This window comes from Aplidium turbinatum, chromosome 12 (genome assembly GCF_918807975.1).
Source record: "Aplidium turbinatum chromosome 12, kaAplTurb1.1, whole genome shotgun sequence".
NCBI classification, from domain to species: Eukaryota; Metazoa; Chordata; class Ascidiacea; order Aplousobranchia; family Polyclinidae; genus Aplidium; species Aplidium turbinatum.
The window spans coordinates 3050460-3064735 of record NC_137483.1 but is presented as its reverse complement, the minus strand read 5'-3'; the positions used below and the strand labels follow the sequence as shown (position 1 = coordinate 3064735).

The 14276-nt window shown below is 35.6% G+C and overlaps 1 protein-coding gene across 1 annotated transcript; it reads left to right on the top strand.

Moving 5' to 3' along the window:
* The first annotated feature begins 7051 nt into the window (after window positions 1-7051).
* LOC145781416 (perlucin-like protein) lies at window positions 7052-11732 on the top strand. Its single transcript, XM_082593202.1, has 3 exons — window positions 7052-7170; window positions 9706-9850; window positions 11099-11732. Exons 1-3 carry the CDS (start codon window positions 7104-7106, stop codon window positions 11343-11345), a joined length of 459 nt encoding a protein of 152 aa, XP_082449328.1. The 5' UTR covers window positions 7052-7103; the 3' UTR covers window positions 11346-11732.
* Window positions 11733-14276: the final 2544 nt, after the last annotated feature.

The window sequence follows — 14276 nt, the reverse complement described above, 5'->3', positions numbered from 1 at the left end:
ATTGTTGTTTTGGGCACACCTACGTCAGATAATTGTTTTTCAGATGAAATGAAATGAAAATTTTCTTGGTTCCGAAAACCAATCGGAATTAGCAAATAGTGATGCTTGAATAATTTGAAACTGAAAAGACGAATCTTTTCATAACAACGAAATGAAATTTTTAATTGTTTATATTTTCTAAAAGTTTGGAATCTCTTTCCTTCTTTCGTTTCGAACAATCGCTTTCGTACATTTCGCGTAGTCGAACTTAAGTTTTGCGATTGAATGTTTATTTCAAAGTATTTTAAAACATCTTATATTTAACACAAGTAAGGTTTACTGCTCAGCATACTTTCCCATATGTTTCACTTTGTGTTTTTGCGTGCTTAGCCTATGTTTTGCGCATGTAATCTATGCTTTGCGTTTTTCGTCTGAAATTTCTGTTTTACTTTCAAATTCTTGATAAAACAAACTTGGCTAGATTCCGAAACTAAACTATCCTTCACAAAGCAAGTTTTGAGTTAAAAAGAAATTTTATATGATTTTTTATACAAAAAAACAATTTTTTTACAAACCCAGAAGATTCAAACATTTGCGTTCGCAACAAGAGAGTTTAATTTCAAGACTCTCTTTGGTACAAGCTACTCACGACAGATTGCACTCCTTGTGCTACTCTAAGTTACAACTCCACCACAGCTATATTTATACAAATTTTTTCTGATTAATTTATTATGAGTAAAATGTTGTTATTTCCACAAAGGCAACTTCCGTAAATTGGCATCTTGAGAGAACACGATTTCATCGGAACGATTCAAGTTATCAACATTACTAACACGGTCAGCTTTTGAACGAAACAAAACCAAAACATGTTATGATAAACAAAGAAATATTCCATTAAAACATCGCGATGTTCGCAATCCTATTATGCCATACCAACCGCATGCAAGCTATTAAGCATGAAGTCTCAAGTGCCACTTCCTCACGACGTAGCATTGTACTGCGATGCATCGAAGCCTCATTGTAAGATTCGTGATGGCTTCGTCGCTCGACTAATGAACAATAAGCAAAACAATCTCTGTTTACATTAATGTCCACATGTTCTACTTTATCTGCCATCAAAATGTAGTGGCCTATCCTTAGTTTACCCAACCAGAGTAATTCTTCAAAGTGCATAAGATGTTTTAGCGTACCAGGAATGTTGTATAACTCACTAACTTTGTTCAAAAGTATGCTGCAGTTTAGACAAAATAACATTATCCAAGATTTCTTGCCCGAGTGAAAAGCGTAATGCCAGTGCGAAGATGTAAGTATAAGTTAAAAATACTATGATTTAGATGTAATATTTTAGATAACCCAATATTTTAAATAACCCATCTCTACTAATTGTATTTAAATTTTGTAAAAACAAAAACTAATGCGCTTTAAAAGGGACAGCTTTCCATTAAGCGACATCTAGTGGTTAAACAATTTACAGGCAATAACACTTCAACAGTAAGCGAAACTTTATTGTGTCAATCTTGGTGACCGGTTTGGTGGCTTTAACAACGCCTCTGTAAATATTCAAAACTGGAAAGAGTAATCTTATGATTAATCACTCACACGATTTCATAAAAACCATCAATCAATTGCTGTGAAACTTGATAGTGACTTGATAGTCACTTGATAGTGACTGATTTCGATGCCTTTTATCGTCATATATCGTCATGTATCATGTTTAACATAAAGTTTAGCGTAAATGTATGACAAAGTCTTAGTAACAAATTACTGTGCTACATATCGCGGGTCAGTCACATTCTTTTGGCGATAAACTACAGTGGGACAGAGAATACATAAAGAATCAAACTTCACCCACCTTCAGAACCTCTATCGAATCTTTATCAGAACGATTGAAGTTACAGATCATGATGTTACTGGTTGCTTTTAACAAAAGATCACTTCACTTTGATTGCAAAATTAATCACGATATTTGGTTTGATAAACAAAAAGCTGATTGTTAATTGTATTCGCGCAACGAAGCGATCGTGCATCCTATAATGAAGCTCCGATGCATCGCGGTACATAACTACATCGCGCGGAAGCGATGTCAACGAACATCGCGTTGCTTTAATGGAATTTTTCTATGTTTATAGTAAGAGTATGAGTTGACATGTGTTTGTGATAGCTAAATTATGTGCCTAGAAGTTGAAGGCTTGCATTAAATGGGAGAAAAGTTAAGAAGCATCTTTTGCACTTACTTTCAAGTATACAGTCAAGTGACAAGTGACCCAGACAGCAAAATCCGTCGTTTCTACATTGATTCAACGTCAGTTGCAGTTAAATCAATGTAGAAATGACGGATATTGCTGTGTGGGAAAGGCATTCAATGGGGGTCGGACCAAAAAACTTCACAACGTTTAGATGTTACTACCGGCTGGGGCTTAATTAACAGAGCTTTAGCGGATTGGAGATTATCAGCTTTTTTATAAGTGAAGGAATTAAAAAAAATTAAGCTGTCTAGGGAAGATGTTTTGTCAATTTGAGACACCAATTTTTCACTTGAAAAAAAATATATATAAATTTTGTTATTGTAAAAATACCTGCGTTTACATAATACATGTAATCAAACCATTAAGCAAGAAAGCCTTTTTTGGTAGTGCCCCTTTCTTAATCGTCCGCCCCGATAGCTCAGTGGTTACGCGCCCGGCTCAAGATCACGCGGCGCTGGTTCGACTCTCGGGGTGTGCGCTTGAGCAACGCATTTCAGGACTGCTCTCCATTCAGCAGCGGCACCAAATGGATGGAATAATTCCCCGGCAACAACACTTCAACAATCGGAAAACTTCACTCTGCCAATCTCGGTAACCGGCCCTGAGTCAAGAGCCTCTACAAGTATGCAAAACTACCATGAATAACCTATCAAGGCTTTGTCAGTCCGAGGATAAAGATTCAAAACCCACCAACTAACGCACTAGAGCTTATGCAGATGTAACAATCGCCATTTGAATAAGCATGTAGCATTTTTGACATACTGTAATAAGGTTAACTGTATACTTGAAGATTCTCTTAATGTTGTTATTAGATAAAATTGTTCCAACATCATAGCTCCATAGCTAACTCACACACCATTTTACCGAAACCCGATCGTGGTGAGGGTGATGTGCAACTGGCATAGGAACGTCTTGGCAACAGAATCAACTCAGGGAGTCAGCAAATCTGCATAGAAAGTGAAGTCAACGGAAAAAGAGAACGAGGCAGACCATCAAGGTAAGGGAAAGATAACACCCAGACATGAATCGAACTCAATTTGGCGACACTGGGCAAGCTAGTCCAAAACCGTGACTAATGGAAGCAGATAACCCATGTTGATGCCAAATCTGCTTAGAAGAGATAGTGGCGCGGTTGAATGTGGCCTCACTTTCATGAAATCAGATTCTTAAATCAAAACAAAGGTTTCGTTGATCTCAATAAGCGATGGAAAATCGTATCTTTTGGTTGAAAGTACTTGTTTTTCTGAATCAAAAAAGAGGTCATCACCAGAGTTGGAGCAATTATACAGTTGTCAGTTTAATTATATTACAATGCACTTCAAAATTTTTAATTACATTACAATTACATTGTTCTGAAATTTTCAAGTTACAATTACGATTACTTCAAAGTGTATTAAATTAGATGTTTCAGTATTTATTTATGTTCATCGACAATTTTTTACAGTTTGATTTTATGTTCAAAATAGGCTAGTAACATTGCATTTAATAAAGATGAGGTTGCAGTGTAGAAGTCCCTTTTGAACCTCAACTAGCGGCTCAACAAAAGTACTGATATCATGCGTCATCATCAGTCGTCATCTCCGCCTGCAGCAGATTGCGCATCAACATGGGTTAGGCCTATTTGCTTCCAAGAGTGGCGATTTTGAGCCAACTCGCCCAGTGTCGCCAAGTTGAGTCCGGTCCATGATTGGATGTTGTCTTGCCATCGTTTTGGTTGTCTGCCACGTTTTCTTTTTCCTTCTACTTTGCCTTCTGTGCAAACTTTGCTGATTCCGAATTGTGATCTTTTAGTGAGGCCGAACAGTTTTAAAACTTTTGATTTTACAGTATTATTGCTGCAATTGGTTGTAGTTTTGTCAAAGTTAAAAGATCTTCTGTTTTCGTGTGGTCATGTAGTCTTTTGTTGGTCATGCTTCTCATGATGTGATTTTGGAAGGTTGTGAGTTTTTCATTGTTAATGATGTCCAATTTACGCATTCTAGACTGTACAGCACGACTGGTACAACGTAGGTGTTAAAGATTTTTGATTTCAGTTTAATTGGAAGTCTATTGGATGTTAGAATCTTTTTGCTCTTTTGAAATGCTGCCCAGCCTAAGCCAATTCGGTGTTGCACTGCAGTCATTCCATCGTTGGTCGCGGATAGTCGGTGGCCAAGGTTTATGAATTCCGGTACTTGTTCTATTTGTTTTCCGTAGAGAGTGAGATTGAGTGTGTTGTTAGTTTTGTCGGTTGTCATACAGTACATTTGGTTTTGGACACATTTATTTGTAGGCCAAATTTAGCAGCATTTTTTGACAGGGCATCTAGGTATTCCTGCATTTTCAGTTTAGAATTATTCAAAATGGCCATATCGTCTGCGTAGCTTAACTTAATTGCAATTACACTACAACAAGTCACAATTGCAATTTTAATTACAAAGACGGCTTTGATACAGAGTTTGCTTCGTTGAACCATAAGCAAATCACACAAAGTAACTTCAACGAGTTTAGGAACATGAGAATGTGTAATTGATTACATTCAATAACAATTACCATTGTAATTGATCCAATTCTGATTAGTACAGTGATTGTCTGCAGCACTGGCCGATCGCTTATTCTAACGGAACAGCAGGAACATTATCCAATTTACCATCGACTAATTTGCCTTCAAAATTGCATCACATACTACCATCTAAACTGCTAACAATTGACCACAGGGCTCGTTGGACGAGTCCATATGCCTGCAAATTCGAACGTACAAACCATTCGAAGAGCAGTTGTGATGTCATATAAGAAGTAACACGTGAGGTGGCAAGTTAGGCTCACGAATGACTCAACCAATATATTTGACTAAATTAACTGCACTCCCAGCAAACCAGACGCTAATTGGTGAACATACACAGATCCACATACACAGATCGCACACAAATAAATAAACTGTTGATTGTAAATCAGTTAAGTGACGAAGCCATCTTGCGTTAAAGCTCCGATACATCGCGGTACATGACTAGGTCACGTGGAAGTGGCGTTAACGAACATAGCGATGCTTTAATGGGATATTTGTTTGTTTACAATAAATAAAATGTTTTGGTTTGTTTCGTTCAAAAGCTGACCGTGTTAGTAATGTTGATAACTTGAATCGTTCCGATAAAATCGTGTTCTCGCAAGATGCCAATTTACGGAAGTTGTCTTTGTGGAAATAACAACATTTTACTCATAATAAATTGAATTAGGAAGAATTTGTATAAATATCGCTGTGGTCAAGTTGTAACTTAGAGTAGCACAAGGAGTGCAATCTGTCGTGAGTAGCCCAGTGGGGTCATAGAAAGTCTTGAAATTAAACTCACTTAGTTTATGCAACAACAACTTTTGATGCATGAAAGTTATTCAAGTATTTTCTTTAACCTTATGGAATAAAATTAAATAAAAACAAAATAAGAGAACAAAGTTCATTTCAACTCATAAATCGTTTGTCTGCGCTTTCAAACTAAAATGGTGCAATGTTCAAAGTGTGTAGAACTAAAATCCTACATAGTGTGTGGACCCTCACTGTGACCAGAACTGGCATACAGATTATCATGGCTAAATTTTAGATTATCATGCAGTTTAAAATTCTTGTTGGAATAAAATAAAATTTGGTTTTGTTTTAATATATTCTTAAAAAAGATGATTGCTTTATAAAATCGCTCTGTGGGAAACAAAACCATTTCTAAACAATTTTTAAAAAATAACTTTTTGGGGTCAATGTAAATATTTGTTTTTTTAATATGAATACAAAATAACTGAAAAATTGCAAGAAACGTCAAAAAGATTTCCTACAGGGAGATCTGTATCTTGTCCATCAGCTAGTTGCTGATGCCGTAGAAATACATAAAAACAATTTCTTTGCAAGTGTTTTAATAAAAATTGTGATGCAGATTATTTCATTTTGATTCAATATTACTTGTATTGAATTTTGGTTTTACTTCAAAATGACGTTCGAAATAAAGAATTCCATTTTTTTTTCAAAGTAAAATAAATTTCGTTTCAATGTAAACCAGAATATTTCCAAACTTACAAAGCATACAACGATTTCAAGTTTTCTGATTTTTTTAATTCAATATTATTTGCTTGAACTAAATAATCCCACTCAAATTATTACAAGAGTTACACATCAAATAAATTTAAAGTACAAACAAACACAAGAAAACAGTAAATGCATAAATCAAAAATCAAGCAAGTAATAATGCTGTAACAATAAATAAAAATACAACTTACAAAATAATATTACATCATATACAGTTACTGTTCTCTACACCTCTGCAGCCTGTTTCACTCTAAAAGAGAGATCATGAAGAATCATCATCAGATTCTATTTGAATAAGGACCTTCTGATGATGCCTCTTTTATGGTGAAACAGGCTGTAAAGGTGTAGAGAATAGTAACTGTATTTGATGAAATTCGCTCTGCTTGGCCTTTTGCTTGGAATTGAGCACTTTTTGTAGTATTAATAGCATTTATTGTACAAAATAATACTAATAAATATAGTCAACAACTTGCAATGTTAAAAGAAAAGTTTTTTGGAAAGTTTTTTTTTAAACAAAGAAAATTTTATTTGCTTTGATGTAAAATCTTCTGGTTGTTTTTGAAATACCATTTTCGAAAAGAAACCAGTTTGTATCATCTCCATGGAAAAAACATTTCGAACAGGCACAACGTGTAGGGATTTAAAACAAAAATATCTCGAAAACTTTGGAAACAAATTTTTATTTCGTTTCTCCCCATCATTTGTTCGCTTTTTATATAATCTGTTTGGACTGTAGTTTCTAAGTAAATTATTTCGTTCTTTCAATATAAATGCAACGTAAGAATTATCTATTTTTTTTTGAAATTTACAAAGATTCAATTCTGTTATAAAACATGGCTTCTCTGCCAAGCTTCCTTTGTCTGCTTGTGATTGCTGGGACTGGCATTATGACGGCAGAAAGTGAGTATTCTTATGTAGCAGATGTATACTGAAAAGTTTGGGTGTTCATCAGGACAATTATCGTTTCTTGCACTAGTTGCTGCGTTCATCTGATGAAATTGAAAGTAAAATTAACAACAAACAAGATGGTTTATTGCTTCACTGACGTTTCGCGCACCATGACAATGCGCATCCTCAGAGCGAATAACATACAAAATAAAATTTCACTAGGTTATATACTGCAGTGCGATTGAAGGCAAGAAAAAAATAAAACACGCAATATTTTAAAAATTGGCCAATGATGTGTGAGCGGTTACTTTCCACGTTAAATTACGTAAAAACTTCCAACAATAGACATAAAAATTCGAAGCGGTGACGACCAACAGAAAAAGTGCGATTGAAGACAAGAGAAATAGAACACAATGTTTTAAAGATTGGCTAATGATGTGCGGTTACTTTCCACGTTAAATTACGTAAAAACTTCCAACAATAAACATAAATTCGAAGCACTGAAGACCACTAGAATTTCGAGACAAAATTAGGTTGCAATAACGTTTCCAACTGTGTTTAAGTAGGCTTGAAGCCTGCACGTCGAGACAATAATGATTTATAAGGTTTTGGTAAAAGGTTTCCGTCGTTCCGGTTGAGTACATTGCAATGTTTGGATGTAATGTTGAATGTGACGTAATAATGTTGATTGCAATGTTTGGATGTTTTTAATCAAAATAGTTGTTGTTGAGTGATTCTATAAAGGCAAGATTTTGAAGTAAACGTTTTAGCTCAGTCTACAATATGTATCTCTTACTTTGATCTTGGGGGGGCTTTGCCCCCCCAAGCCCCCCCGGCAATTACGGGCCTGGCATAAATTGATAATTTGGCTACGTATTTGAGTAATGATAATTACAATAATACTCAATTTTAGCTTTTCCCATTGAGACAACACAGGCCTAGTACATTGTGAAACATGTATGCAACACAATAACTTACTGAAAGCTTCCAATCCATGCTATTAAGTGTCTTTGCCGAAACACAGCCGCATGCTTTGGAGCGGTGTCGAACCGACGTCCTTTCGAACGTCACGCATACGTTTACATGGGCACAGGTTCCACACTGCTTAAGAGCATGAGGTTGTTTTTTATAAGACACATACCTGATAGTGGACATGAAGACTGACTTCCCTTTTTATCATACACTTGAACTCAATTTTCAATCACTAGGTCAGAAGTTTAATGAGAAAGAAAATGACAAATGCTTTGTGGTACGATACAGCTTTGGTAGAGAGTTCGCATTGTTGTGTTTGCCTACCATGAAAGAAAGTTTATCTGCCATGTCTTTCTGGTATGGTAGGCAAACTTTTTTTTAAATTTATTCATTAAAGCTAAACAACGAAAATGACGTTTGAAATATTTATTTTTACTGAAGTAAATCTTTCCGGTTGAGAGTTACTACAGTTCAAAAGTTATCAAAGTTTGCAATGTGTTGCTTCGTTTCTATCGTATGCCTTTATATGCCTGTTATCTATGATGCAACTACCTTTTATCCAGCAACAATCGCTTACCTGTTGGGTACAATAATTGTTTCAGAATGTTGTTTCATCTGCAGAGGTGATGAAATCTTTCTTTTGTTGATAACAATATCAGAACTTTTCAAGTCCTCCTTCGTAAAAATTAATTTCAATTTGTAACATGTTGTCACTTATCTTCCAACCGATGGATTTATGAACTAATGTGAACTGACTGTTATTATCAATCCTTGTATATGATACATTATGACTTAGCTTTTCGGAGTTGAGTATTTGCTTTTTTTATTCTTTATATTTGGTTGTAATATGGACCATTTTGAGTCTGATGCAAATAGATTAATGTTCCCATCAATTCCCTTAAAAACACTACAGTATTTTTGCACTATTCAATTCAATTTTATTTTTCATTTCTGGCGAGAACATGTAGAAAGCGATAAAGTAAACATACCAATTTGCAAACAAAAGGAAAAGATAACAAAACCAAAAAGTTTAAAATAAGCATCAATAAAACAATGTTTGAAAAACATAATCTTAAAAATGCACACCCATCAAACCTAGTAAAGAAAGAGAAAATAAAACTTTTATTTCGTCGGCTGTAAAAATAAACTTACAATTAACACTTGCAAGTACAACAAGGGCGATTTAAACTATACAGCACACAAAAGAAATTTAAAAAGCGACAGGAATTCTGAATTTTTTTACGTTGAGCGTCTCGCATAACGTACAATGACTACAATACTACTCTCGCATAACTACAACAAAGGATCAGGTCAACAATTATTATGGTCACTTAATAATCATCAAGCAATCAAAGAAGAAAAACTAACCAAACCACAGCTGTCCCCTTTCTATTTCCACTTCTTCCACTTCTGGTTTTTATGTTTGACTCTTCAATGGATTATGACCAGCCATCATTGTGACCACCATGTGTTGTGGTTGTTGCGTCGTTAGGAATGCATTGTGACTGTTGTGGCCATTGTTATTATTATGACGTTCCAATTATTGTGACTCTTTCAGATAAATTTTTGTTGCAGGCAGGACCGTTTGGGTCGATGTAGGCAACGGACTTTTGTATATAGTGGTCCCTCACAAGGCTAGCTGGCATGCTGCAAGAGATTGGTGCAAAAGAAATGGTGGAGACTTGGCAACAGTTGGGATGAGGAATTATTGGACAAGAATGTGAGCGAACAAAGCTATGCTATTTCATCGTTACGTAATAATATCAAATATTGTGATTGGCCACCTTTATGATTGGCTAAGAATCTTTACAACCTGTATTACCCTTATTGGGATAAGCTTATTGGGATAAGCTTTATTGGGATAAGCATAGATCATAAAAAATAAATATTTAAAAACGAACCTTTTGATGATCTCAATTGAGGTGAAACAAGCTGTCAAGCTTTTCAGGTAACCAGTAATATAATTTGTTCTGCTTGGGTTTTTTGTTTGGCATGGAGCACTTGTTGTGATGTTGATAGTATATATTGTATAATAATATTAATGTGAGTAGGCTATAGTAAACAACATTAGATTAACGCATAAATGTTGCCATTATAATATTGACTTGCTTTGCAAAGCCTTTTCGGTTACCTAGTGTACTCTCGTCCGACCGCGTCTTACTGATAAGACCAAAAAAAGTTGAAACAAGCTGCCTTATTGTTTCGGTTTTGTGTACTATATCTTAAAAGTACATTGTACACTTTATTCTTAGCGACGCAATATTTGTTGTAGATACAGCATAATTCACTTTGAATATTTCCTTGGATTTCCTTCTAACGTGGCAGCACAGACGGTTTAGTTTTTTTTTGGATAGTTCCAATTTACTTGCCTAAACTTGCACTGCTTGGCTTTTTTCCAGACATTGATGACTACTTTTGTAGCATTAGTAATGCTTGTAATATAATGTTTTATTGGTTGGTTGGTTGGTTGGTTGGTTGGTTGGTTGGTTGGTTGGTTGGTTGGTTGGTTGGTTGGTTGGTTGGTTGGTTGGTTGGTTGGTTGGTTGGTTGGTTGGTTGGTTGGTTGGTTTTGAATGTTTATCCTCGGACTGACAAAGCCTTAATAGGTTATTCCTGGTAGTTTCGCATACTTGTAGACTTGTAGAGGCTTTTGACGCAGGGCCGGTTACAAAGATTGGCAGAGTGAAGTTTCCAATTGTTGAAGTCTTGTTGCCGGGGGAATTATTCCATACATTACGTGCCGCTGAATGGAGAACAGTCCTGAAATGCGTTGCTCAAGCGCACAACCCGAAAGTCGAACCAGCGCCGCTTGAAGCTTCTTCGTTCACGACGTTACGCATTAACCAATTGAGTTATCGGGGCGGGCTATTATAATTTTGCTTATGACTTAGTAAATAGAATGTCCGCAAAGGAAGATATGGATTTGACATTCCGTCCTCAAAAATTATGGCATGATATTTCTTTATAGAGCCATAGCCAACGTCATGTTGCTAAGAGACGAGTTCACCTGGATCGGCCTTGACGACTTGAAGGTTGAGAAAAAATGGCGATGGGTGGACAAAAAAGCAGGTTCAGGTGGCATCTTCTGGGCGAGTGGGGAACCAAACAACAGAGGAAACGAAGATTGCGGAGGAATCAATCTTGGACGAGACTTCAGAACCAATGACGCACCGTGCGGCAGCAACCATTATGGACTATGTGAAGCTAAAATTTAACTTTGTAGAATGGACAACAATAAAATTACAGACCTTTCTAAATGGTCATTTTCGAGCTGTGTCTATGCTTCACGATCTTCTCGCTTCTGTTAAAGATGAATTGACTTCCTTGCTCTTTAAACATAACTTGGTTTTCAATACAACAATTTGTTACTACTGATCTGCAACGAAGTAGCGTATTTTTCTCATAAATCATCAACAGCAGCTTTTATCCAGCAAAAACTGCTGATGAGCATCGTATCATGTGATTTATAGTTTGAAATTGGTGAGTGATAATAAACTTTTATAGTTCACGATTTGAAAATCTCGCCCACAACATTCCAATTTTAATCGTCATTTTGGTAGCTGAGCAATCGAATGGCTGTAATTATGACGGCTTAATTTGAACATTAGATCCTGGTTCGATTCCCGTCTGAGCTTTGTTATTCCGGCGATCGATGACAGGGTTTTGGGCGATTCTTGTTTTTTTTTTTTTTGACAAATAGTAAATAGGATAAAAAAGTAGTCGTATCAAAAAAGATAAATTTTGTTTACTTGTAGTCGTAAGTGAATCTGCTGACGTCATCAACTTATGAAAAAAGTGTATAATGAAAAAAAAAAGTATCAAAATTAATTATTATCATACGTTGTTGCTCAAGAAAAGATTTACTTCTGACCCATATTCCCTTGCAGTTTGCAATTTGAGAGCACCATACACTGTCAACAACAATTGTTAAAAAAATAAATTGTTTGAAGTGAATCAATTGACGAGCCTTCATTTTCCAAGCTTGTTTATTTTAAATATTCTCAATTGCTTTCGGAAGTCCTACACCAAACTATTGAAAGAAAAAAACTGACCGGCGGTATTGTTTGTAGTTGTTACAGCAGAGTTACTATTATAACCTAATGTCGCTTATTGCGTAGACCCCTTAGAGCAGCGGTTTTCAAACTTTTAGTCTATGGACCAGTATTTTTGATACAAAATAATTACGGGACCCCCAAGTATTTCGTTTTCACAAACAATTTTTTTTCCAAATTATTGCAGTTACTCAAATCACTGATTTATTACAAGGTAATTACAAAGCAATTACTTTATCAGTGGAAAGGAAGCGGCTATTTTGCCTTGCACCGATCATATGTACCTAGTTTAATTTTGGAAAGCACATGCGTAAGGTAGCGGTGGAATGGCGCAGCGGATAAGGCGCTCGCTTTCTACTACTGCAATCCTGGTTCGACTCCCGGCTTCAGCTAGTTGTAAAAAAAAACACAGCTCACTACCCAGGGTGTAATAAATAGGATAGGCGTAGTTTCTGAAGGAAAAGTGGCCAAGAGAAAGGAACTAGCCACCCTACTCTTGTTAGTGTCAAAGGCTTAGTGTTATGACAATCGTATGTTCCCACCCCCCCGACGCTTGGATTGAGTACGAGACTCACCTTTACCTTGCTGTAGGCCTTCATATCTAAGTTGTAGACAGGTGCCAGTCTAGATATGTAGGCTAGGTTACTTTGTCTTCATACAAGTAAGACTGAAATGCAGTTTTGCATATGCAGCTTATGGTAAAAGTCAACAAAATATATGCTGCCTTGCGGGACTGCAATGAATAAGTTATTTTAAAAATATACTCAACCAAAAAAGGATTTTACTGTAAATAAAGCGTGAAACTTTGGTCACTACGCAGTTTTGCTAGTTCTTCCTGATCACGTAATAAAAGATCTGCATTTTCAACTACAAAAGTGTTTCGAATCCAAACCAATTTTCCAAATTCTGCTTTAAAAAAATAATTCTCAAAGTTCAACGAGTAATTCTAAATGCTTCAAAACAGTAAAAAGTATTGGATCGGTATCAAGTTGTAGTTGTAGATACTGACTGTACCTGACTGGCATCAATTTGTACCTGTTGATACTGTATTGTAATTAGAAAAAATTAACAGTATTCATTGAAAATGCCCAAAAACCAAACCCTGTTAAAAAAACGGGAGATATTGGCTAATATGGACATTCTTGTCTGATACAAATAAATAATAATTAATAAAGAGAGCTTGAAATTTTTTTATTGAAGGTTTCTGAACTATACTTTTAATGGCGTATGGCAACACAGACACAATGCAAAACTGTATCAGTTCCATTGATTCGTTATTTGTTGGAAGTAGAATATGACGATTGAGCAACTGTAGATTGCAAGTTTTGTGGATGATTTTAATGTTATACAATAATTTTTTAATGTGAGATCTGAAAGCGTCTTAATTTACAAACAAAATTACTTTACAATTTTGTTTTCTATTTGTGTTAAATTTCATCTAGTTAGAGTATGTCTCAACATGGAGGTATTTTCCTTTTCGACAAGCTTTTTACATCAACAAAAGCTTGTTTTTTTATAAAAGGTTGAGGTTTATTGAGGTTTATTAATAACTTCAAGCTTGTATGAGCATGTTTCTTTGTATGAGTTTTTTAGTTTGAAGATGCAATCTCCAAGCAAAGCCCAGAAATAGGTGTAAGCATTAAGTAACCAAAGTGTTTATTTAAACAAAATGTTTATTAATGTTCATACTTGGATGATACTATATCAACACATAAAACCGTAAACATATGCTACTGCAAGACAAAGCATAAACACGCAACAGCAACGTTATTCTGAGCGTATGACGTCATCATCAACAAGGTTGCTCGTTCTTTGTACAGCATGATTGTTTTACACACTTGAAAAACTGTGCTTTAGCTTTGCACATAATTTTATTGCGGAATTGCATTCAATTGTTATAACCATAATACCAAAGTTGCACATGCACAGGCTTTGTGAAGATACGCCATTTGCATCGCAATTGTAATTTGTAGACCTATTTCAGTTATTATTGCCTGTCCTGCAAATGTAATAAGCTATACTCACACCAGTGTTGCCAGATGTCTTCAAACTTTTTGACTTAGGAACATAGTTTCCCATCTGGCAACACTGACT